Here is a 26,445-nt window from a genome sequence, read left to right as displayed (position 1 = left end):
GAAATAAACTATTATTCAAGAGAAAAGAATGAAGAAATGTGACCAAGTTAAAAAAAAAAAAAAAACGGAGGCAAAAGTACTTAAAACACTTACACATTTCAGCCTAATACTAGTGTGGAAGGATGAACACAAAACTAGGTGTGGGTGAACAGGTACATCATGATGATGATGATGATGTTGATGATGATGATGATGATGATGATAGTGATGATGATGATGGTGATGATGGTGGTGGTGGTGGTGATGATGATGGTGATGATGATGATGGTGGTGGTGGTGGTGGTGATGATGATGATGATGGTGATGGTGATGATGATGATGATGGTGGTGGTGGTGGTGGTGATGATGATGATAGTGATGATGATGATGATAGTGATGATGATGATAGTGATGATGATGATGATAGTGATGATGATGATGGTGATAGTGATGATGATGATAGTGATGATGATGATGATGATTGGTGGTGGTGATGGTCGTGGTGGTGGTGGTGGTGGTGGTGGTAGTAGTAGTAGTAGTATTGTAGTAGTAGTAGTAGCAGTAGTAGTAGTATTTACTTTATATTCTAACCCCAACTTCCCCTCCCTCCTCTCCTGCCAGTCCCTCCCTCTCACCTCACCACTCCCCAATTCACTCATCTTTCCTCTGGCTTCAAAAAAGGGAGGTCTCCCCTGGGTTGCCGGAAGAGTATGTGTATCTTCTTCCCTTGAGGCTAGATGAGACATTACGGTTAGGGGAATGGGATCCAAAGGAAGGCACGGAGTCAGAGACAGGCCTTGCTACCACTGTTAAGAGTCTCACACGAAGACCCAGCTACACAACTCTTACATGTGTGCGGCGAGCCTAGGTGCGCCCCATCAGGGCCCTCTGGTTGGCTCCTCGGGCTCTGCGGGCCCCTCTGGAGCCAGGTTAACTGATTCTGTATGTTTTCTTGTGGCGTCCTTGATCTCCCTGGCTCCTTCAATCCCCCTCCTCCTCTTCTGCAGGATTCTCCAAGCTCCACCTTAGGTTTAATTGTGAGTCTGCCTCTGTTTCCTTCAGTTGCTGGGTGAAGTCTCCTGATGACAGTTAGACTAGGTTCCTGGCTGCAAGGATAGCAGGATATCATTAACAGTGTCGGGTGGGCTTCCTCTCATGGGTCTCAAGCTGGGTCAGTCACTGGTTTGCCTTTCCTTCATTTCGGCTCCATGTTTACCCCAGCACATCTCGCAGGCAGGACAAGTTGTGGGTTGAAGAGTTTGTGGTTGGGTCGGTGTCCCCAGGCCTCCATTGGAAGTCTTGTCTGGTTACAGGAGATGGCCATTTTGGGCTCCATCTCCCCCACTGCTAGGAGTCTTAGCTAAGGTCAACCTCATAGAGTCCTTGAAGCTTGCATTGCCCTAGGTTCCTACCTTGTCCCAGAGAGGCCCACTCGCCATTCCAGTTGTATTGCCCAGTATTCTCGCTCATGTCCTCCCACCTCTTGATCCCTCCTGCCTTTGTCCCCTCCCTTGCACCCATCCAGGTCCCCTCCCTCCATACGCGCTGATGTTCATTCTATTTCTCCTTCCCAGTGAGATTGCGGCATCCCGCCTTGAGCCCACCTTGTTCTTAGCTTCTTTGGGTCTGTGGGTTGCAGCGAGGTTATCCTTTATCTTAGGGCTGATATCCACTTAGAAGTGAGTACATACCATGGGTGCCTCTCTGGGTGTGGGTTACCTCACTTAGGGTGGTCTTTTGTAGTTCCATCCATTTGCCTGCAATTTTCATGGCGACATTGTTTTTCATGGCTGAGTAATAGTATATTCTGTAAATACCACATTTTTTTTAACTCTTCTTTGGTTGAGGGGCATCTAGGTTGTTTCTGTTTCTGGCTATTACAAGTAAAGCTCCCGTGAGCCTAGTTGACCAAGTGTCTTTGTGGGATGGCGGGGCATCTTTTGGGTCTATGCCCAGGAGCTGTATAGCTGGGTCCTGAGGTAGAAGTATTCCCAGTTTTCTGCCAAAATGCCAAATTGATTTCCAAAGTGGTTGTACAAGTTTGTGATTCCACCAGTGATGGAGGGGTGCTCCCCTTGCTCCACATCCTCGACAGTATGTGTTATCTTTTGAAGTTGTAGATTAGCCATCCCGATGAGTATAAGATACAATCTCATGGTTGTTTTGATTTGCATTTCCCTGCTGACTAAGGATGCTGAACATTTCTTTAAGTGCTTCTCAGCCATTATAGATTCCCCTATCCAGAATTCTCTGTTTAGATCAGTAACCATTTTTGAATTGGTTTATTTTTTGTTGATGTTTAAGTTCTTGAGGTTTTTCTTATATATTTTATATATTAGACCTCTATAAGATATAGGGCTGGTAAAGATCTTTCACATTCCATAGGCTGTTCTGCCCTATTGACAGAGTCCTTTGCCTTACAGAAGCTCTGCTGTTTCATGAGTTCCCATTTATTAATTGTTGATCTTATTAATTGTTGATCTTAGTGCCTGAGCTGTTGGTGTCCTGTTCAGGACATTGTCTTCTGTGCGAATGCACTCAAGCTATTGCCCACATTCTGTTCTATTAGATTTAGTGTATCTGGTTTTATGTTGAGGTCACTGATCCACTTGGACTTGAGTTTTGTCCAGAGTGATAGCTGTAGATCACTGCAATTTTCATGATGTCTACATGCATGCATCCGATTAGACCAGCACCATCTGTTGAAGATGCTTTCTTTTTCCCACTGTATAGTTTTAGCTTCTTTGTCAAAAAGTCACGTATCCATAATTATGTGGGTTTACTTCTGTGTCTTCAATTCAATTCCATTGATCAACCTGGATGGTTTTTATGTCAATACCATACAGGTTTTGTTGCTATTGCTCTGTAATATAGCTTGAGGCCAGGCAGGGATGGTGACAATTGGATTTTATAGGGGGGGGGGAATGAGGTGATTCTAATTTAACTTCTATTTCATCAAGAAAATAAAGATCTTAAGAAATTACATTGCAGAAAATTTGATGAGAGAAAACAAAATTCAAGATGTAAGAGAGGATAAATGTATTATGGCTAATTATTATAAATGGTTATGGAGTCCATTTGAGTTTATGATTATTGAACTTCAGGAAGAACAATTATAATAATTTCTAGCCAAATTTATCTTAATTATTCTGTGCAGAAACAGAATAAAGGGAAAGTCGGGTGGAAATGATGCTGGAAATATTTCAGCGGGTGTTCAGGATTGCTCAACGGATTGGAAACATCCTGCAAATGAAAAATGTGGCTGCACTATGGCATCTACACTGAACAAGAGGAAACAGTACATAGAATGATTCATGGTAAAACATATGGTTGATGGATTAGTGGCCTCAAGGTGCTGAAAGGATTCTTAGTTTGGAGTTTCTAGGGTATGCTAACTAGAAATCAAGGGGATGTGAGACATAATGTGGTATGATTAAAGGCAAGATTTTGGAATTGCATGCTTTACAAAAGAGTAGGAACCCATAAAAGGCAGAAAGTGGCCCTGTTGAAAAGCATTTATCCTATATTCATACCCATATGTGTGCATGCCACCCGTCTGCCAATCCTTGTAACGATATTTAATTTTTTATTCACTCTTCTTTTTGCAAAATGCAAGGTCTACTTTTTATTTGCTATTTTCATAATTGCCTTTTTACTCATAACCATTTATTTCTCAATTTTCTGTTGTGTGTATGGTGTACATCCATGTGTATGTCTTTTGCATTTGTGTGATGCATGTGTGTGCAGGTACATGCACATGTGTGTTTGTGTGCCTTCTTCAATTGACCCCTACTTCATATGTTGAGGCAGGATACGTATTTGAACCAAAAACTCACCAATTTTGCCAATCTTGGCTAGCCAGATTTCCCATGGAAACTCTGTCTCTGCCTCCAGAGCACTGGATTATGAGAGTCTTCCTCACTTGCCTGAAGTTTAAATGGGCATTGAGGCTCTGAACTCATGGTGACAGCCTAGTGCACAAAGCACTTTACTCACTGAACCATGTGTCAGCCCTGTAAATCTTTATTCTCGGAGGCAAAACTTTAAATAATCAAAAATCCTTCACTGGTGTTGAACTTAGAATGTCAATATTCATTTTAGAGTAACTTTTTTTTAGTAATGTCCTCTCTTTAGCTTGGGAAACATTAGACAAGCCTTTCATGAAAATATTTGGAGAAATCTTAGTGACAAGCATAGTGGGGGTAAAGGCTGCCTATACAACAGCTAATGATTCTGACTTGGGGAAGGAAAGTTTATTTTTGCATAAGCATGTTGGGTTGGATTAACACACCGAATTGGGAGACTTTGAGTGTATATTTTGGGTTTTAAAAGTAAATCTCAGTTTATATATAACTTTGAACATCTCTTTTTTTTTCTCTAACACTCAGAGTTTATATAAATAAAACCTGCATGTGTTTTTGCATGTTACTTTCATTCACTCAAACCTTCAGACCATTTTTATTTCTAATGATGAGGACACATGATCTGAAATTATTCCTTTCCTTGCAGACACTGCAAAATACATGAGCATAAGAACTTACCTCGACCATTTTGAATACAGACATAGCTTAAAAACCAGAAGGAAAAAACTAACATCAGTGATTTCCTTTAGAAAGCAACTCTTCAATTACTGCAAAAGGACAAGTGAACTACATGTGACACTCAGAGAATCCCACTAGTTGTAAAATGGCCACGGTCCTGCAGCCTCTCCCCTTCACAGAGCTGCCCAGCAGCTTTCCTGCCAAGAGAAGATGAGGTCACCCTCCCTGTCTCTGAAATCATAGTGGACCAAGAGTTACTTTGGCCAACTGGATATAGAAAACAGTATGGTCCTGAGCCTGTGTGCAAGAGAGAAGACAAAGAGCAATTGCTAACAGTCCGAAATGTGTGTGGGTAATGAGACTATACGTATCCACCCGAGAGAATCAGAGAACGTGGAATTAAAAAACAATTATCAACACAGAAATTTCATACAGTAATCATTTTTGAAGTAATTTATCCTGGCATTCCTTTCGAAATGTTTAAAAACAGCGCTGATTCCCTAAAGAATCATGACCCTATCATCAAAACCATTTCTCAATTATATATAGATATAGTTAGATATTATTCCCTTCAATTAAGAATTCATTAGCACATTCCTCATTGTAAAATTCTAGATGAGCATTCCTCCGTTCCCCTCTGAGGGGCAGGATGGCCTCCTAGGGGCAGCACAGACACTCAGTTCTGAACTCCTCCTTGGTTGTCAGCCCTGCAGCCTGCTGCTGAACACTCTCGGGGTTCTGTTCCCTTTCTGCGACTTTGGCTCCCCTGGCCTCACACAGTCCCATTTCACTGTATCAGGTTCATATCTCCTCATTAGTAATTGGCAGGAGAAACCAGGCAACACATGTCCCAGGCTTATAACAAGTTTATGAGATTGTATTTTAATCCACTTCTGGGAAAAGAAAAGCGGCCAAAGATCTAAATGATACATTAACAGACTAAATTCTACTTTAATTCATCTTTTTCCAATACACAAAAGGCCAGGAGGGCCTAACTCTCCATTCCAGAAGTCGTTTCATTTAACACCTGTTTGGTTTTGAGGTCACAGACTGTCCCACTGACCTCAGATTTCACAATCCTCAGTGCCTCAAACCCCACTCCTATATCACCAGTAAACATGCACTGATACGTCTCAATTGCTTTGTCACAGTGGATAGATATACCCTGCTTTTTATTAGTGGTTAATTCAAAGCCTGTTCTCTCTGACTAGGTGGCTGGAAAGTGCAGGTTGGTGTGCAGTAACAAATGTGTCATTTTAACCCCCATGCATTCTTGGTTCTGCTTTATCTGACTCTAAAGAGAAGAATTAAGGAAATGGTGAAAATGTGCATTTTGGGATGTTTTTTAAATAAATGTAGCATGTCTTAAAAGAACCCTTAACTATATAAATTATAGCTTTCACATATCTTTTGGGAAATTAACTGTGAGTTAAAAAAAGTATTAAAGTGAAAAATCTATTTCTTAATTTTTTTATTTCATTTATATGAAAAATGCAGAAAATGCCACTGATAGTCAGCAAGTGGGTCCAGGACGTTCTGAGGCTGCTGGGGTGGGGGTCTTAGTGAGTCTGGCCTTAGGATCTCCTTGGTGTCATGGAAACCACCGAAGCTGGACTGTAGTCCACAACTCTGTGAATTTATTGAGAAATTATTGAGTTGTGCATTTGCAATTTAGGAAGAATTTGATGCTGTGTAAAATGTACCCTCAGTATCACTGGAATAAAAATAGGAACTAATGTCAGTAGAGGAGCCTAAACAACTATTCTCAAATGATACAAGCCTCCAGGATAGCAAAACCGTCAGTTACTGATCTTCTGTGCTACAGTCTGGGAGAAGACGCCCTCAGCCTAAGATGGCTGTCATATCCTATTCTGGCTGTTTAAGAGCCAGGTGTGATGGCTTCAACTGGGTCTATTCTATACATGTATAGTAATATTGAAGGCATGTATGTATATATGTGTGTGTGTGTGTGTGTGTGTGTGTGTTTCAAAATCTAGCTATTTTCTTTTTCAACTTGTGTTCTTTCTTTTATATATGTATATGTATACATAAATAATTAATAAAATAATATATAATATATATGTATGCATAAAATTATATACACATATAATTAATTATTTTATTTTATTACATACCAAATGCTGCCCTCCCTCCTGGTGCCCCCTCACAGAGTTCTTCATCGTATCTCCCTTCTCCTTCACCTCTGAGAGGGTGCCCCCCTTGGGGAATCGTCCCTCCCCAAGGCATCAAGTCTATACAGGAGTAAGCACATCCTCTCTCACTGAAGCCAGACAAGGCATTCCCCTGCTACTTAGGTGCTGGTGGTTCATATATGCTCTTTGGTTGGTGGCATAGTCTCTGGGAGCTCCCAGGGGTCCAGGTTAGTTGACACTTGTTCTTCCTATGGGGTTGCCATCCCTCCATGTTAAAAGGCTTGGAGAGATCAGGAATTCAAGGCATAAACATAAACATAATAAATGCAATATAAAGCAAACCAGGTATATTTGTATTTAAATTTCAAAACATCAAGATCAGATCTGTCTGTGCACTGTACACCCACATAAGAACATGGACATCACAGGAAGCTGACCTATATCTAACTCTAGGGTGTTTTATTCTGTCTGCACATTTGTGGGCACTTGTTTAGCGTCACAGTGGGCTTAGCACCCACATTCATAAAATAGAGGTAAAAATGAATGTTGCCTGTACCTTATACAATTTTAATGAATCATTTAGGATTAAGGTGCAGATTAGTGAGCTTCATTACAGCACATTCATATGCACTTTGCCCTTGGTGGGCCTTCGCTTCTCTGCTCCCCTTCCTCACCCAGCTCTCGCTGATGATTCTCCTTCCAAATAAGTCTCTTCTGAGTTCTTGTCACAAGTATTCTAGCCCACTCTTCTCCTCCCCTTGGGTACTTTTTTCCCACCCTTTCCACTTCCACTGCCCACACCCAAATTATAGAATTTTTAGAGGATTGTATAAGGTAAGGAGAAGAAGTCACCCAATACTTTAGCCTCTTATGGAGAGCAAGTAGTATTTGTAGTTAGTCTTATTATCTCTCAGATTTATCATGGGGCAAATGTGAGTTGTGAGCTTTTTGGCTCTGTCAGGCTCAAGGTCGTGATTTAGAAGCCCGTAGGCCAGAGCTGGCTTCAGGGTTGTGCTCTCTTCTTTGGGTCTTTGCACTCTAGGTAGAATGCCATTTTCTTACGAGTGTATTTTAGAAGTTATGTTTTTGATTTGGCCTAGGAATTTCATTTGCTTTCACCACAAAGATGGGTAATATATCTAGCCTGTCAATCTACTGTCAAAATATTTCCCATGGGAGAAAGAGAGAGAGAGAGAGAGAGAGAGAGAGAGAGAGAGAGAGAGAGAGAGGCGGGGAGAGGAAGACAGAGAGGGAAATAAGGAGAGAGCAGGGAAGGGGGATTCTTTTCCTGGTGTAGAGTTCTATTCTGAAACAGAAGGCTTCATTAGAACAGTGGAACATCTTTCCATGTGGCTGGCACTCCCTTGGGGGTGTGTTGAAGATGATGACAGGCCCAGCACCTCTAGAAATGCTAATGACTCAAGCAGTTGTTGCTCATGGCCTTGCTTAAGGAGCAGCAGCCACTCACGTTACTGGTTGCGTAGCATAAGAGCCTCCAGAAGTCTCTTCGGATCAATGTCCATTCAAACTTTATGATGAAGAAACTAAAAATAATCATAAATCTATTCTGATTTCTCAAGGGCCTGTGTGGAGGAACTTGAAGGACTAAGGGTTGAAACAATGTCAACCTACGAGACAGGAATAGTGAGTGTTAGTTCATCCTGATCTTCTCTGGGCTCTAAGATTACTTTATCAGATAGCTTCTCTCTTTTTGTAGCAAGAACTTGCTTCAGAATCCTCCTCAACATAGTGTCTGCTGCACTCAGCAGCCAAATAAATAAAACAGACAAGCAACGGAAACAATGTGGGGAAAAATCCTTCCAATTTTATAGCTTTATTCTTTTGAAAAGCTTGATATCTAAAGTCAACTCTGTTAGCTCATAGCCTCAAAGACCCAACAAGTGACTGAACGCAGAGAAAAAGGCGGTCTCCAGAGTTTGTCCAAACAGTGAGTTTTACCACAGAGTCCTACTACTTGGTTTAACTTTAAAAGCAAATATATGTATTTAGTTAGTTAGATGACAGGGCTTCACCTGCTTCTTCCCGTGGCTTGATTCCATTGTCCAAGTCGTCCACTTGAAGCCTGCTTACCTCCCACCTTCCCACCTTTGCTCACAGCCTCGATTACCCTTAACTGCACATCTAGGCGGTGTGTGTGTGTGTAGCTCTACTGTGACCGTCTTTCCCTGGTGATTCTCTGTGTCCCAAGTCTACTGTCTAGATGTCTCTAATCAGCAAAACAAAAGTTCTGAATACCTGGACTTTAACATTCTCATGGTTCACCCCATCCCTTTACTCTTAAAAACCTATAGAAAGTGGTCAATAGAGTTTGTGAAGAGATTAATGTGGATGAGAGAATACAACCTATTCTGTAAGTTTAATATACATATTCTGACTACGTAAATTAGAGATTGACTGCCACGGTACTAAGAATCTATTTATATATCTCTACTAGCAGACATGGAGAAGCTCATTTGGAGAAAGAAGGAGTGGTGTTGAAAGACAGTTTTGCCATTTGGTAGCTGGGAAACCCGGAGTGGCTCAGCCTCTGCCTGTCTCAGATTTCTATTATATAGTTTCAGTTTTATACACAAACAACCACAAAGAAGATGCGATTGATACAAAATAACATGAAATATTTATAACACTTAATACAAGCTTTTGTTAGGAATACTGGTCTGAACCATTTATAACGAGATGCAAAGTTACTATAAATGTACCATCTACACATAAGGCTTCTTGTTCCTTCAGTTCCTGTGGGAAAGAAATAACAGCGTCTACCTGGCAGAATCATAAGGGTGAAGCACACAACAGCACTTGAAATAGCCCTTGGCATATGCAGTGATTCATAGCCACAGCTTCTTAAAGTGCCCAAGTGACATTATTCATGTCCCTTTTCCATTCTTCATTGTTACCAGACGGTGATCTTCATTCGTGACAAAAATTCTCATGGGCAGGAAGTGTCAGGATATATCGACTATGCTCACAGACTAAAATCTGAAGATTTTGAAGTCTACTTTAATGGGAAAAGAAGACTTCTTCCAAGGACCACGGACATGAGGTAAATTGTACATAATTCTTGTACCTTCAGGGAAAGGGATATAGAATTATCGTGTATTACATGTTGAGACCAGTATCATAATTCACAAAGGATAAAGGTGTGAGGCCGGCAATGGATAGCAGTCAGTGCTGGGAATCATCTGGGAAGTGAAGATCATAACCACAGGGAGATACCATCTTCCTCTAGTAAAACTGGGAATGGCAGTAAAGCTAACAAGAAGATGTTTCCACTGGGTATTTATCCAATAGTAATAGAATCCATATAAAGAGGCATCGATATAACCAAATTTATTATTATTTATTTATTCACAACAATTGCCAGATGGCAGAAACAATCTAAGCATCCTTGAATTGATGAATGAATTTTTTAAAAAATCTACATAAATACAGTGGAGTACTATTCAGTCATAAAAATTATAAGATTCTGCCATGATATCACTCATATGGTATCCAAACAAGTTGACCTCATACATGCTGAGAATCCAGGGTTGCTTACTGTAGGCACGGAGGGTCTGGCACAGCTGAGGAAAGGTATGGTCCATAGGTACTAAGCTATGGTTAGAGACCTGTAAAATGTCTTCCGTGCTACTTCCCATATGATAGGGTAACTACTGATAAAATAATAGGGTGTATCTTCCAAAGCACTGGAAGAAAGGATTGTACTCATTCTCATCTTAGATGTAAGGGTAGATGCTCAAGAAGACAGTAGAACTAACCAGCTTTACACGTTACACATTACATGTTACATGTTACACATTACACGTTACATGTTACACATGCACACACAGGCTGCATGTATAGCAGCATGCAGCTGTAATACATTCTGTACTAGAAGTCAGAGGATCCCTGGAGGTGGCTAGGCAAGCCAGATAGTCTAGGCAATAATCATCATGATGGCTGACCAGATTTGACATCTTTATTGGCTGCTCAAAATTTCTTCCTTTTAAATATCTTATTAAAATCCACCCCCAGCCTCCATTTTATCAAAGGGTTATATTTTTATTTGTCTTGTCAGAAGTCATATAAACTTAGTTGTCTGGACCAGATCTGGCTATATAACCATTTTTTTGTACTGCACAATGTATTTTTAAATTATATTATTTCTGAAAAAGGACACCTTGTTATGTACAATACCTGAAATTTGAAGAATCTTCTAGAAACTCAAGACTAATCATATTACCTAATCTTTCTCATCCCAACCATCATCAGTATGAAATCTGCTCTACCACACTCCCACAGCATTGGCTGTTCACCCAACAGCACAGGTGCCGTCAACCCAAGGGACTCTCTCCAAGGAGCTATCAGGTCCTCTGGGACTTTACATTGTGACTGTCCCAAAGTCATATTTACTAGCTCTGCCATGAAATCCTCTGATCCAGCCACGTGGGGCTGCCTTAGTTTCAGCTTCTGGGCTCTCTCAGCCCGTGTCACACCATCATGGTTAACAAGGACAGTTGGAGGAAAAGTGTGAGATAATTAGAGAAAGGATCAAAATTATCTTAGCGCTCTGCTAAGCAAGTTTATATTTATCGTTTCATTTACTCTTTCCTACAACCGTACATGTTAGAAGCTTCTGCTACAGTTTAACATAAAGAGAATCAGAGTCATCACAGCATTAACTGGCATACCCAAAGTTACACAGAGACCTTTGCACACAGCTAAAAGTACAAAGCCAGACATGAAACCAATGCTCTATTCTATTTAGATCTGGTCCTGCTAGGATGTCATTTTCCCCATTGCTCTCTGTCAGGTCATAGGCCTCTTTTGCAGATGTCTGTCTCACTTAACAAAGCCTAATTTGAGGTTGCTTTTCGAAACCTTAAGCAATCCTACTGTCCACAGTTAAGACAAGAGAATTTCGGCCTTCCTGTACCCACCCTTGCCACTTCCTCCTCTCATTGAGCTTGGCAGAAAACAACCCTTTGTACTTAACCAGGAGTTCATTTTCAGTCCCTGAGAGTAAAAATTACCGCGTGCCACAGCTTTGTGTGTGGAAGAAAGCTGAACAGAACTAGAAGTGGCCTGTAATTATGGCTTCAGCCAAAAAGTCATCAGGGGAAAATTGGCCGTGACTTGCTGAACCTCAGTTATGTCCCAGGATACTTTTAGAATCTATTCATATCCTCTGAACTGTGGTTCACGTCTTTCCTTTTTTTTTTCTTTTTTCTTTTTTGTAATATCTACTTGGACTTCCTTCACAGATAAATTGATTTCCAAATACTTAGCTCCTTTTAGCATTTTTTTTATCCAAAGATGAGCAATAATAATTTTTCTCCCTTATAAGCTCAAGAATAGAGAGGAAATGATATAACACCATTTTTAGATACATGCCCTGCCTGTCTATAAAACACAAATATGTTGGAATTATTAATTGTGCTGAATCTGTGGTGGGACATCATTCCACATCATACAGGGCCAGTATCATCCTGGCCATTCTCTACATCATCCAGGGCCAGCATCATCTGGGTTATCATCTAGAAAGAAACAGTCAAATTTGAGCCCACATATCCCTCTGTCCCTGCACTCATATGCAAGCTCACACATGCAAACATGTTTACACATAGGCCCAACACACACACACACACACACACACACACACACACACACACACGCGGGCTAACAAGATGAGGTTTCTCTGTATAACTAGCATTGGCTATCCTAGACTTACTCTACAGATCAGGCTGGTCTTGAATTTACAGAGATCCACCTCACTCTACCTCCCAAGTGATAGGATTAATTTCATATTTTTATTACAGAGATTTTACATTCTTTTAAAGTTGTCTTTTTGCTTTCAAAATCCCAAACAAGGCTTATGTATTTAATAACAAGTTGTTTTGCATTAATATAAATTCTACATTTTATCACCAGCTGAGATATATAAACAACAGTTCACACAGTAATTAACAAAATGACTTAGGAAGAGTTTGGTTGAGAGTAAACTTTATTGTAGAAAACAGTTTGGTGGCATGAGATGAGGCCAACCTTTGTTTACCTCCCAGGGGTGATTATAAACCTAGAGTAGTCTTTATCAGTGTGGTTCTAATTATCCCATATCCACGTGAACTTGTAACTTCTGTTAATGGCTTGGAGAGCATCCCCCCCCCCCCCGCAAAGCTCAAATGATTGAAGGGTGTTCGAGAGGGTAGGAAGCAGGAGAGCCGCCAGGCTATACTTCACAAATATGGCAAATCTGTAGTGACAGCATGTTGGTCCAGAGACGTGGCCAACACACTGAAAGCGGGTCTCCCTGGGATTCCTTTCTTTCCTCGCTTCAAGTTTGGTTATTTTAAACTGTTCTAGGCTACAAACTTCAAAAGCTTATGCTTTTTCCTGTTAAAGTACATAGATGCATTTCACAGACGTAAGTGTGTCATCTTAAAGAAGCAGTGCATTTTGTACCACACTACTGTTACAGACAGCAAAGAACTTTACACATGATATTCATGTTTCTAGGGCCTCAGTGGAAAAAAATGAAATACAATGATAAGAATCTGGGTAATGACCTAATTAATAATATTTATATGATTCCATTTAAATGCCTAGAGATAAATTCTTTCTAAGGTTTCAGACAATCATTACTTCTATTTGAAATAAAAGATTCCTCTCAGTCCTGCTGTCTTGTGGCATGTGTGCACATCGTCACTCTCCCTAGGGTTTAACTACTAAGAACTGCTCATGGGTTCTAAATAGCCCCGCTGTCTCACCTCCCTTTACTCAAAGTGCCAGGCCTCACATTCCATGACAACAAACACAAGGCAAGTGAGGTTTCTTTTCCAGGACTGCCATTCCCCGAATGGCCTGCCTCCGCATGCAGTTCCCTGTCCCTTTGTCATCCTTTGTCTTTACATCAGTCATGATGTGTCCATGCTTTGCTGTGAACTACAGAGCATAAGGTCAGCTATGACACTGCAGGCTTCAGGGTGACACATAGTGGTGCTTTGTCTTTAGAGACTCAAGTGGCCACAAGCTAAACTAAAAGTCACAGTGAGGACTCACTAAGTAGACAGTAGAGATGCAGACAAAGGAAGTCCTTCCCAAAGGAGATAGAACATAAGACACACTGCACACGCCTCTACATGTACTCATCCACTCCTACACACGCCTCTACATGTACACATCTACTCCTACACATGCCTCTACGTGCACACATCCACTCCTGCCCACAACTCTACATGTCCACATTCAGTCCTTCCCATGTCCTGTGTACATATCTACATGTGCACATCCACTCCTGCACATGTCTCTCTACATGTCTTCCGCTATGTACTTATTTGTTATTGTGACAATTTTAGCACAATGATGCCTTTATTTCCTTTCATACATGTCCCATGTGCAGCAACTGGCATGTACAAGCATTTAGCTTTCTCTCAGTGCTGGCATAGAAATGAACCTGCCTCTTATTATCAAGTTGCTATTTGGTTTTAGTTTGTTAAATAAGAGGAGCATGGTAGTAATTGAGGACAAAGGAACTGCGTCTACGGGAACTTGTGCAGTCCATGGCTAAATTACTTACAAAGTTATGTGAGTTCCACGTCTACTAATTTATAAAATTGGATGCTGCAACACGCAATCAGTCTCTTTGAAAGGATAGGACTTTATTTTCACGAGTTACAAAATAGCTGTCACATAAAAAATTCATTTCAAAATCTGAATAATAACTTGTGACGCCAAATTTCCCTTAAAGATTTTGTTTTGGAAAACAAAACAGCCTGTAGACTATTTTATACTTTACTCCCCTCTGCTTCTAGGAATAAAAGCATTAGATCTCTCAAAAGATCTAAATAATTCCATTCAAATACACGGCTCTTAGTTTGGGCCCAGGAGCCAACTGGAGAATAATGAAACAGAAGCCCAGCTCTGCACTCACTACTTCTGTTTCTTTCTAGAGTCAGACCCAAGCTAAAGATTCTCATGCCAAGCATGTCGGGCCAAAGTAGGTACGTCTGGCTGCAGCTCTCCTGAGTACTGTCGGCCAGAAATATACCTCTTCAGTTGCCTCCCCCAGCCACTCTCAAACTTGTAAAGGTGAAGCAGGAAGTGGTTTGGTTGGTAAAATGGATGTTACAATCCAATCCTGCTACTCCTGCTATCTTTATTCTTTTAATGGTCAGAATGTAAAACTTTCTTTTGAGATGTATTTGCTTTTACTTTCATATCATCATGTTTTAAGAGTGTGACTGGTCTGCCTTGAAGCAACGTAGTGATTCCTGAGCAAACCTTACATCCAGTTACATGTGCTTCCACTACTGTGCTATTTTATAGTGACATAGGAGGAATGGCTTTCTATGGCTAAGAATCCTCTATAACAATCCATAACAATTCAACTTTCATTCTCATCTTCCATGTTTAAATAAATAAGGCGATAAGCAAGCCCAAACAATGGAGAGATAATCACTTGGATGCTGAAATACTTTGTTACTAATCTCTAATCTCACATTGACTTTAATGCACACATGAGGAAGTCTCCAAAGTGTTTGGGGATTTTACTGTAAACTTGGTGTTAAAGCAATTGACTCTGATGCTGTCAAGAAAGTTCAGAAAAATCACACACACCCCCCCAAAAAAATGAAAAGAAACTGGAAAGAACACTGCTAAGGAAAATGAAGATAAGATTCTGTTCAAAGAAGTAGGGAGGAGATACAAGGGAAGTAAGTTCTATAAATACCCCAAAGTTAATTAAATGAGTCAGATGACACAACAGGAGGTCATAGTTATTGACCAACCAATGTAATGATATCAGTACAAATACCATTGAAAAAATTCATAATTCAGCGAAGTAGAGACATCCAGTGGAGCACAACAGAGAGCAGTCACCTCACCTGGGTAAGAACAATTCCACTCTGTCAGCTCAGAATCTCTCCAAGGCTAGTTTAGCCTGGCACCGAGCAGAACGTCTAACCCTGTAATTTACCCTAGAACAGGAAAGAAAGACCAGGATGTGTGCTGGATGCCTAGCTCCTGCCTTCCATGAAGCTGACTTCATGTTACTTCACACGGTGTCCGGAGCAACTTGTGGGACTGATTGTCCTAAGTGACAAGGAAGGGAAAAAAGATGAGGAAAGAATCCTCTTTGCCAACATTGTTCTCCACCAAAGGGAAACGTGTATGAAGAGGAGGTTTTCTTCCAGAAGGGAGGGAAGGCTGCAAAAGGAACCTTATATCCTGGTCCCTTTTTGGGTGCCAGTTCCTCTTTAGTCACATAGCATGCTAAATAGACAAAGTAACTTGTAAAAATATACAGGAAAAAGAGGCATGCATCCTCTCATAGGTGACCCTGAAACAGGTTAAAAACTGCAGAAAGAAATGAAGGATTCCCACAGGAGGAACTGAAGGAAGTTAAGGAAGCTTTCTCTCAATCTCACGGTGTTCCCTGACGACGGTCTTACACAGCCACAGATTACTGCTGGGGCAGTGTGTGTCCATGTCAAGATACCTCCAGAATATTTGGAAAAGATGACTGTTTCTTCACATGTGAAGTCAATAACACAAACATACAGAGAACATTGAGAATCAAGAAAATAATGACACAAGTGACCAAAAAAGCAATTTGACACCCTGACAGAGGAAGTTGGGTTGCCAGAGAATTGAAAATAATCATCTTGAAGATGCCTAGTGAGTTATGAAGCAAGACAAAATCATATGATATCTTAATGAATGAGAGTAAAAACAAGATATAAAAACGGTCTTTTTAAAGTTCAAACTAACATTTTGAAGCTGAAGAACAAAATCATTGAAATGAGACTTTTCTCTGGATGGGCTCAACAGTAGATTTTTGTCAAATCAGAAAAACAAACCACCAAACTTTAGAAAATTTATGAAAAATTTTCAGTGACAGGAACAATAGGAAAGAAAACAAGGATAAAAAAGATGAAAAAACTAAGGAAATAGTAGGATAGCATGAAGAGAACTCCCCTGAGCGCAGTAGCTACAGAGTGAGGAGTGGTGTTTAATGAAGAGATGGAGCGATGGCTTGTCCATCACGAGTGTCTGCTGCTCTTGCAGGGGATCTGAGTTTGGTTCCCAGCGCTCACACTGCGTAGCTCCCCACCAATTATAACTCCAGTCTCAGGAGACACTGTGTCCTCTTCCAGGACCTCAGACCCCTGAACACATGGGTATACAAACATAAAGGCACACAAAAATAAAAATTTTAATACCATATTAATAAAGCAATGCCATCTGGGCATATGGTTCATATATGTAATCTTAGCCCTTGGGAAATGAGGCCGAATGATTTCAAGTTCAAAACTAGAATAGGTAAAAATAGGCCGTGTGTTAGCAACAAGAAAACAAAACAAAAATACAGAGATGGAGAAAGAATTGGGAAGGGGAGAGGAGGAGAAAAGGACCAGAGTAAACAGTGTTAAAGATGATGAAGGTGATAAAGATGATAAGAAGTATTGACATCGAAGGCTATATACCAGCTGTCCATCAAAATGCAGAAATAAAGACATTTCCAGTCAAACAAAAGAAATGGGAAGCTATTGCTACTGCATCTTCCACAGTAGAAATGTTAAAGTTAACTCTTACAAATGAAATGAAAGACTGATAATTACATAAACGGTAAAATCATAGTACTGTTAAATACATAGAATCATAAGTGAATACAATTGTGTTGGTGCCGAATAATTCAAAAAAGTATTATGGAATTAAAAGGTAATGCAATCAGCAGTACACTTGTTACTAGGTTACAGTTGTAAGTCCTATATCTGTGACAATCGTGACACAGTGTTTTGCAGGAGCAGGAATTAGCAGCACGGAGCTTTTGCATATGATCAAAGTTAAATTCTTTTCTTTAAAAATAGAATATGGGTGCTTCACGTCAGCCTCCTAGTGAACAAGCTGAAAGATACATAGGAGACAGATAAAACAAAGAGAGGAGGAATCTAAGTGCACTATTACAAAAATAATAAAACCATATAATTATTAAAGACATCAAAAAAGAAAGAAGAAAAATAGTAAACAAGAAATGACAACTCATGTATCAGTAAATATTATGTAAGTATTGAATTAGTTCCCCAAGTCAAGACCATGGCTGATTGGGTAGTAAAGACTATATCCAACAATATGATGTCTAGTAGAGTTTTGTTTAGCTTTAAGAATACATACTTATCAAAAAGAAAGAATTAGAAAAACATCTACAGAAAAACGTATATAAAAATATATGAAGCAAGACAAAAAAAAAAAAAGCAATTCAAACAGAGCCTTACTGCATCACTTTCAAAGTGAACCAATCATCTAAACAAAGAATCAACATGAAAAGCAGACTGAACAAAACTCCACCCCAAAGTAGTAAAATCCACATGTTTACCAAATGCGTATAGAGCATGCTCCAAGGCAGATCATATGATAAGTCAAAAAAGCTTCTCAAGAAATTAAGAAAAACGAAACCATAACCAGTTTTTTCCAACCACAATAATATAAAATAGAAATCAATAGATACTTGAGAAAATTCACAAATATTTGGAAATTCAATTACATACTCTCAAAAAAATACTCGCTGGGGAAAAGATTAAATCAAAGGAGAAATAAAAATATCTTTGTACCCATGTAAATGGAACTTTCATGGAAACCAAACTCAGGGCACTTAGGAAACACTCTAAAGAAGTATGGTGCTAACACCTACGTCTTACTGTTACTCCTAAAAGTACAATAAGAATAAATTAAGCCTGACATCAGCATGAGGAAGAAAATGATATCAACACATGAATAAATTATAAAGAAAACACAAACAGCCACTACTTTTAATAAAATTTACAAGCCTTCACTAGAAAAGAGAAAAATATGACAGTAAAAATGTGCCAACTGATTCCACAGCAGTACAAGGGATAAAGATGGGCTAAGATAAATAATTATATGCCAACGATTCTGATAGTAGAGATGTGAATGAACTCTTACACGCATAGGATTTGAAAGATGAGTTAAAGCAAATTTTAAATACACCAGTAACCAGTTAGGAGACCGAATCAGGAATCAAAGATTTCCAACAAAGCAAAGCTCAGGACACATGGCTTCTGTTGAAGGCCATCAAACAGTAAAGAAGAATTGCTTGTACTCCTTGAGCTTCTCCAAAATTTTAGGCCAAAGAAACACCTCCAAAGGCAGTTTATGAGTCCAGTGTTAGTTTGATTCCAAGGCCAGGCAAGGACATTCATTGTAAGTAGACTACAGACAAATTTCCCAGATGAATACACATGCAAAATCCATCAGTAAGATACTAGCATTTGGAACGTAATGGTACCACTGCAGGAGCACGCTACACAATTAAGTAGAATTAATTGTGACCGTGCAAAATTTTAAAGTACTCAGATAAAAATGTAGCACATTAGATTCATTCAGAAAGGAAAGGATAAAGGTATACTATCATATTGATATATAATCAAAGCACTTGACAAAACTCAGAATTTATTTTAAAAACAACCCATAATTCTCAACAAGTAGGTATAGAAAAAAAGCATAAATAACATCACACTCAGAAGTGACAAACTGAAAGCTTTTCTTCAAAGCTCAAGTATTAGACAAGAATGCTCATTCTTATCGATTCTGTTCAACATGGTATTTGAAATCTTAGCCAGAGAAATAAGGGAAGGAAAAGAAAGGTAGGAATCCAAATCAGGGAGGAAGAAGTACAATGTCTCTACTAAAAAGACATCATGATAGACATCTACTTTATTGATCGGTTGTGTGTATTCATGCATAGGTGGTAGCTTGAATAGGTTTGGCCCCCATAGACGCACATGTTTGAATGTTTGCCTCATAGGGAATAGCACTATTAAGAGGCGTGGCCTTGTTGGAGTGGGTGTGGTCTCATTGAAGGAAGTGCGTCACTGTGGAAGCAGGCTTTGAGATGATCTATGTTGAAGCTACACCTAGTGAGGCACATACTCTCCTCCTGCTACCTGCAGATCGAGATATAAAACTCTCTGCTCCTCTGGCACCATATCTGCTTGAAAGCTACAATGCTTCCTGCCATGATGGTAATGGACTGGACCTCTGAAACTGTCGGTCCCAATAAAATATTTTCCTTTGTAAGAGTTGCCTTGATCATGGTGTTTCTTCACAGCAATAAAACCCTACCTGAGACAACATGTTTTCACATATTCATGTGCACCAGGGTATGGGTGTGAATACACGTATGAAGGCCACAGGTGGAAGTCAGGTGTATTCTGCTACTGATTTCCACATTTTAATAAAGATTTCATTTTTAAAAATTAATCACATGTAAGTGGGTGTATAGGTATGTGCATGTGAGTTCAGTACCTGTGGAAGCCAGAAGAGTATCAGCTGAGCTGCAGTAGAAGGCAGCTGTACGGTGTCTGAACTGAAGTCTGGGAACACAGCGACGGTCCCACGAGAGAGGAATGCTAAGCCAACATCTCTTCAGCCCCCAACATAGTTTTTGAGATAAGGTTTTTTCACTGAACATGGAGCTTAATTATTTGGCTAGACTGGCTGGCCCGTGAGCCCTAGAGACCCTCTAGCCTCAACATCTCCTTTGCTGGGATTGTAGCCATGTGTGGACACCCTCAGCTTTTGACTTGAGAATTGCATGTCTAAACTCAGGTCCCTGTGGTTGTGTGAGGGGCTCCTTACTGAGTCATCTTCCCAGGCCCCATCATGATCTTAGAAAAATCCTAAAGACTCCACTAAAAATGCTTGAGCTTACACATGAATGTAACTCACTAAAACTGTTAGGTAGAAAGAACAACAATAAAGCAGTTCCAAGTACATATACTAACAATAAATTATCTGAAGAAGAATTAAATAAAAGCTTTTACCAGAAGATAAAACACTTAGAAATAAATTTAACCAAAGAAATGGATGAGTTATACATTGTAAACTCTCAAACATTGATGAAAGAAATTGAATTAAAATAGTGTTCATGTGTTGAATAATTTGTTTGTTAAAGTTGTCAATACTCTCTGTGCTTGCTGGGTTTCTGTTATTATGATAAATACTTGAGATTATCGACTCTAGAGAACAGGTTTATCTTGGTTCCAAGTGTTGGAAGTTTCCTTTCCCATTCAGGCTTGCCTGTGAACTGGGCCTGTAGCTAGACAATAAACTAGGACAAAGGCTCATTGCAGACTACAGTTTCCACCTGATGTCTGAAAATTCGGAGAGAAGAAGCCAAAGTTCCACAATCTTCTGTAAGAAGGACACCATTAATGACAGGAAACCTCCTTCTAACAACTTCTTAAACTCCCCATCACCTTCCAGTAGCATCAAGTACTCGACCAAGTTGTGAGCACATGGGTCCCTGGAGGACATTTCAGATTGAAACTATGGCCTCACTGAAGTGTTCTAAAGACTTGCTGCAAAGTCTATCAGAATTCTCATGTTCATCTGAACAAAACAGAAAAGAAATCCTAAAATTACGTATGTTCCAGTTTCATTCTGTTACTGCAGTGTAACACCCTGATAGAAAGCAACTTGGAAGACGGTTTTATGTGACTTACTATCCCGGGTTGAAGTCCCATGTAGCATAGACATCTGAAAGACATGTGCATGTAGCATCTCATAGTTAAGAACAGGGAGAAATAAATGCACGTGTGATTGTAGTCAGCTTGTGCTCAGCCTGATTTCTCCACTTCTGTCCAGCTCAGGAACTCTTCATAGGGTATGGTGCTGCCCAAAGTAGACTATGTCTTCTCACATAACTAAGACAATCTTCTTAAGACATGCCCCACAGACCAACCCAATGTAAATAATCTATCACTGAGACTCTTTCCTCACGGGGCTCTGGGTTGAGCCAAGTTGGCAGTGCTAACCATCACACATTGGAGCTACAAAAGGCTGTAAAGAGTCAAAGCTGTTTTACACAAGAACAAAGCTGTAGGCATCAACTTCTTAGTTGAGGAATATGTTTTATATACTTTAGGTATGATGTTAAATATGCAAAACTATATAAACGTAAAAATTAACCTAACAACACAGTCAAGTATACTATCAAGACTTAGAATAAATGGAACAGAATGGAGAACTCAAGAAAGCGTGTATACATTGTATATCAGTTAATTTCTATAAACATTGGAACACATATGTGAAGGAAAGATCATTTTTTCAACAAATGATATTGTTTAAACTGAATATACACATGCTGAAGAGATTAAATAAGGAATCTATCATGCAGAATTTATTTTAAAAACAACCCAAAATATATTCTACATAAATATTGGTCCTAAAGCTGCTAAACTAGTAGGAGAAACATAAGAGGAAATTCCTAGCAATAGTCTTGGAAAAGACTGAAACACAGGCATCAAAAGCAACAGTTGACAATAGAACCAAGACTTTGTACTACAAAGAAAAGGTCAACAGAGCCAAGAAATAACTAGAGAATGGGACACAGTATTTAAAGCAACATGTGCCACATGAGATTAGCATCTTAGAAATACAAGGAACCTGAACAATTAGCAAGACTTTTTTTTTTCCTTTCCGGAGCTGGGGACCGAACCCAGGGCCTTGAGCTTGCTAGGCAAGTGCTCTACCACTGAGCTAAATCCCCAACCCCTAGCAAGACTCTTGATTCAAATCTTATCAAGTCATCTGAACAGATATTACTCAAGAAAGATATATGAATGGCCTATGGATATATGAAAATATGTTCAACATGTCTAATCATCAGACAATGCAAATTAAAGCAGGAGAAGGTAATTCCTCCAGAGTTAGAATGACTACTGTAGCAGACACACAATAAGTGTTTGCAAGCATCTGAGGAAAAGACAAACTGTATAAAGTTAGTGGGACTTTAAGTTGGTATGGCCTCTATTGAGCATGGTATGTAGAATTCTTTAAAAACCAAAATTAAGTGCTATGTAAGCCATCAGTTCTACTTCTGCATTATTTCTACAGAAACTGAAATCATAGCTTAATAAAAATCCCTTCACTCCTTTGTTTACTGAAGCATTCTTCACAGCGGTCAAGATACAGACAAATGTACATGAGTGAAGAAAAATGATTCTGTCTCGGAAAAAAAAGAAAATTGTGATGTTTACAACCACGTGGATGAAAACCAATGACACAATGCTAACTGGAACAGCTAGACACACAAAGAAAAGTGCAACATGATAAAAGTTTAAGTATTATATTTTAAAAAGTAAAGTTCAAAGAACCACCAAGTGCAGTGGTGGTCTCTAGGGGCTCATGGAAGGGGAAATAGAGAAATGACAGTCGAAACACACACAGTTTCAGATATGTGAGAAAAATATCTGAGATCTTACAGTTACAGTCAATGGCACTGCACTCTACTCAATAACACTGTATGTTATGCCTGAAATTTGTAAAGACAGTAGACCTTTATGTTCCAGCACACATGTGTTTACACTCTTAACTGGGTGAGTTTAAGGTTGTGTTAAGTGGCTGGATCATAATTCTAGGCACATCTTAATGTAGACATATTTCACATATCACATCAATATTACACACACACACATGTCTTCATGTCTTATTTGTCAATTACATCTGGATGAAATCAGAAAAAAAGGTGCCTTTGCTCTATTTCTTTAACTTAGAGGTTGGTTAATCAAGGGAAAAATAATAGGAACTTTTTCAATTTGTTGGAAAACCAGTTTTCTTTGTTTTGTGAATGAATAAGCAAATATATTTCTTTATAATTTTCAAAACCCTGGGCTTTTTCTTCATTAATTTTCAATGAGTGCACAATGCTTGAAAGAAACCAAGCTAGAAGACACCAATAGCTTTTCTGCCTTCAAGTTCTCATGAACTCCCACTCAAAAAAGTACGTAGCAGGGGTTGGGGATTTAGTTCAGCGGTAGAGCACTTGCCTAGCAAGCACAAGGCCCTGGGTTTGGTCCTCAGCTCTGCATTGGGGGGTTGGGGGGATACGTAGCAATGGTCACATTCCTAAGGATGCTTCAGTCACACCTCCTATGAATACCATGTAGAATTTGTCCAATTTATCTTTCCTGAAGATGAACATGAATCTCTTAGAGCATCCAGGAAGCAGCTGCCCAGAGACCAAGGCAAGAAAGAGAGATCAGTGTCAGTAAACAAAGAGGCAGATGGACAAGAATGGGGTGAGGGGGATGAGAAACCAGAATCTGTTCAAACACAACAGACAGGAAAAGTGAGGAGGAGGGCCTTTCCTGCTAAATCAGTAAATGTTTCTTCTAGCCAAGCACACTTACACACCTGGCTTGGGCTTGGTATGAATATTGCTTCCTTCCTCTTACTCTATTTTCTTGCACATTTCAGTTGACTAAAATCAAAATCAAAATAAGTGGATAGATATGGTATATAAAATTGTAAAAGTCAAATATAAATACTGATAGCCCAAAATTCAAAATATCATTGCTATTTTACAGGTCTGTTGTTACCTTTGAATAAAACCTGCAAACATTGTAAATCATAAGTACTTACTTATATATTACTTAAATACTAATCACCAAGTAACATGAAATAACTGTCTTTAAAATCTTCAAAATGACTACATGGATGTCGTGGTTTTAAATTCATTTGAAAGGAAATAAGAGGAAAAATTAAGACAGTGACTTACACATCATTTTGAAAAGATGGACTGGAATGACCAGTTCTAAACCGGATCAGTCATCTATTTTCAGAGATGCTGCACCGAGAGAGCCTTCCATTCTTATCAACCACATAGTCATGTCTGTTTTGGGGGTGGTAGGCTTCTTGACCCTCTGTTCCCAGAAGCTTAGAAATATCTCAGCACACGTGAAGCAAGTCAGACCTCAGAATCAAAAGAAGTGAAATATATCCAAGCACTTCCTAGTAGAGAGGCAAGATTGGGTGATCACTATTTTCCGGTGCTAAATGTAATAGGAAAGATACTAATGCAAAATCTATCTTATGACATAATTTAGCAAGTATTGTTCCTTTTAATGCTTTGTAACCTACAGATTTTATTTCACTTAGGAGCTGTAACATAACGTTACAATACAATCCTTTATTCTAAAAAAAAAATGCTGTACTGAAATATCTTAAAAACATCCAGGCACACAAGTTAAGATGTGATTAATCATTTGGGGAAGGTAGCAGACAGATTGCTGTCTGTGACAAAGGAGTGGGAGTAAGAAAGGAAGCCATAGGTTAGGAGAAGGAAGAAGAGGAGGCAGGAGACATCCCATCCCCACGAGTTCTCAATCAACCCTCACGCTTTCTCCTTGCTCCCTTACAGTGACCGTGCAATGAGTTTAACAGAGATGGTACTGAAACAGCCATGCCTTGTCACACTGTGACTTTGTATTACTGTGTGTTGTATTGTGTTATTTGACCAACCTGAATAAAGAAGGAGACAGGCCAGTACTTACCAGAGCAAACAGGTTATCAAGATTAAAACCTGAATCAAGAGCCAGGTGTTCACCTTTAATTCCCAGACTCAGGAGTCAGGGGCAGGCAAATCTCTGTGTGTACAAGACCAGCCTGGTCTACAAAGCTAGTTCTAGGACAGCCAAGGCTACACAAAGAAACTCTGTCTTGAAAAAGAAGAAAGAAAGACAAAATTAAACAAAAAGCTAATGGTATCAAAATTTGACAGTTGAATAATAAATCAGTGGAGATATATATACTCAACAAACATTTATTTTGGTTATGTAGCATAAATTCCTTCACCTGTGTGACTTAGTTTCTATGTGTGGTAATCAGGGATAATACTGACTTCATTGTGCTAGTGTGAGGCACAGTGAGGTATGGGCTGGAATAAGGCTAAGAAAGTTAACCCACAGAATGTGATAAAGAACGGGGATTCTGAATGGGGAACTGCGAGGATACATATGATTATCAGTGAGTTAGGAAATTGCTTCCAATTTTTTTTATCTTTTGAGATTATAATATAATAGCATCATTTCCCCTTCCCCTCTCCCTCCTGCTCCCCCCAACCCCTTCCCCCCTCCCCCTCCCCCTTCCCCAGGAAGACCCAGGAGAGCATACCAGAAAACCACAACCAACCAGAGTGCAGAGTTGTTGAGCCTTGCCCCAGCAGATCTATTTACAACACATCTCAGGGAACATCAGAGAAGAGCATCGGGCAGAAAGGTTGTAAGCAATCATGATCAGGATGTGTCTCCTCCTCCTCCTGATCTCAGAAGCTACACCCAGAAAGTCTCACCAATAGGACTGCCTAAGCATGGGCCGAACAAGCCCAACAGACCTGCTAATGTGGATTAGGAGGGGAGCCACGGAGGCCTGGGGCCTAAGTGAGGAACCTCAGGCAACCAGGAGTGCTGAGAGCAGTGTTTCTAAAGAAGGCCTGCACCATACTTGGCCATTCCCAAAAGATCGGTGTGAACCGTCCCCTCCGCCATCTCAGCACTAGTTCATTTAGAATAACTATGTATTGTCAGAAAAGGGATGACTTTTTGTTTTATTGTCTCAGAAACCCAGATCTTTTGTTTTGTTTAAAAGCAAGGCATGTCTGTGGTGCCTTTATGTGACTAATTGGAATAGTCAAAGCGGCCCCGGGCTCTATTTTAGAGTAATTGGTGGCATCTCAGTGCTTTTGTTGTGGTGGTGGTTCTGATGGTTTGGTGGGTTGTTTTGTTGTTGTGGATTTGTTTGGTTTTGTTTCCCTTCTTCCTTTTGAGATGTGTGTGGTGGTGTGAGTGTCTTTAAAAAAAAAAAAAAAAGAAATATGTGTTAATCAGTAGACAGCCATTTCCAGAGGACAGACTAAGTCCATCTTCCGCTTACTAGTTTAGAAAATGTTTCCTCACCTACTGCTCTCAGGAAGGAGT

At 39.7% G+C, this 26,445-nt stretch overlaps 1 protein-coding gene across 2 annotated transcripts in view; it reads left to right on the top strand.

Moving 5' to 3' along the window:
* Cfap299 (cilia and flagella associated protein 299) overlaps positions 1–26,445 on the top strand; it is a 485,668-nt gene that overhangs the window by 407,419 nt on the left and 51,804 nt on the right. For both annotated transcript variants that reach the window (XM_039092653.2, XM_039092654.2), the window contains exon 4: positions 9,592–9,734. In XM_039092653.2, coding sequence (XP_038948581.1) covers positions 9,592–9,734 — 143 coding nt within the window. The remainder of the gene's footprint in view (positions 1–9,591; positions 9,735–26,445) is intronic.

Source organism: Rattus norvegicus, chromosome 14, assembly GCF_036323735.1.
Source record: "Rattus norvegicus strain BN/NHsdMcwi chromosome 14, GRCr8, whole genome shotgun sequence".
NCBI classification, from domain to species: domain Eukaryota; kingdom Metazoa; phylum Chordata; class Mammalia; order Rodentia; family Muridae; genus Rattus; species Rattus norvegicus.
Note: the sequence above shows the minus strand (reverse complement) of the source record. Positions and strands in the feature narration are given on the sequence as shown.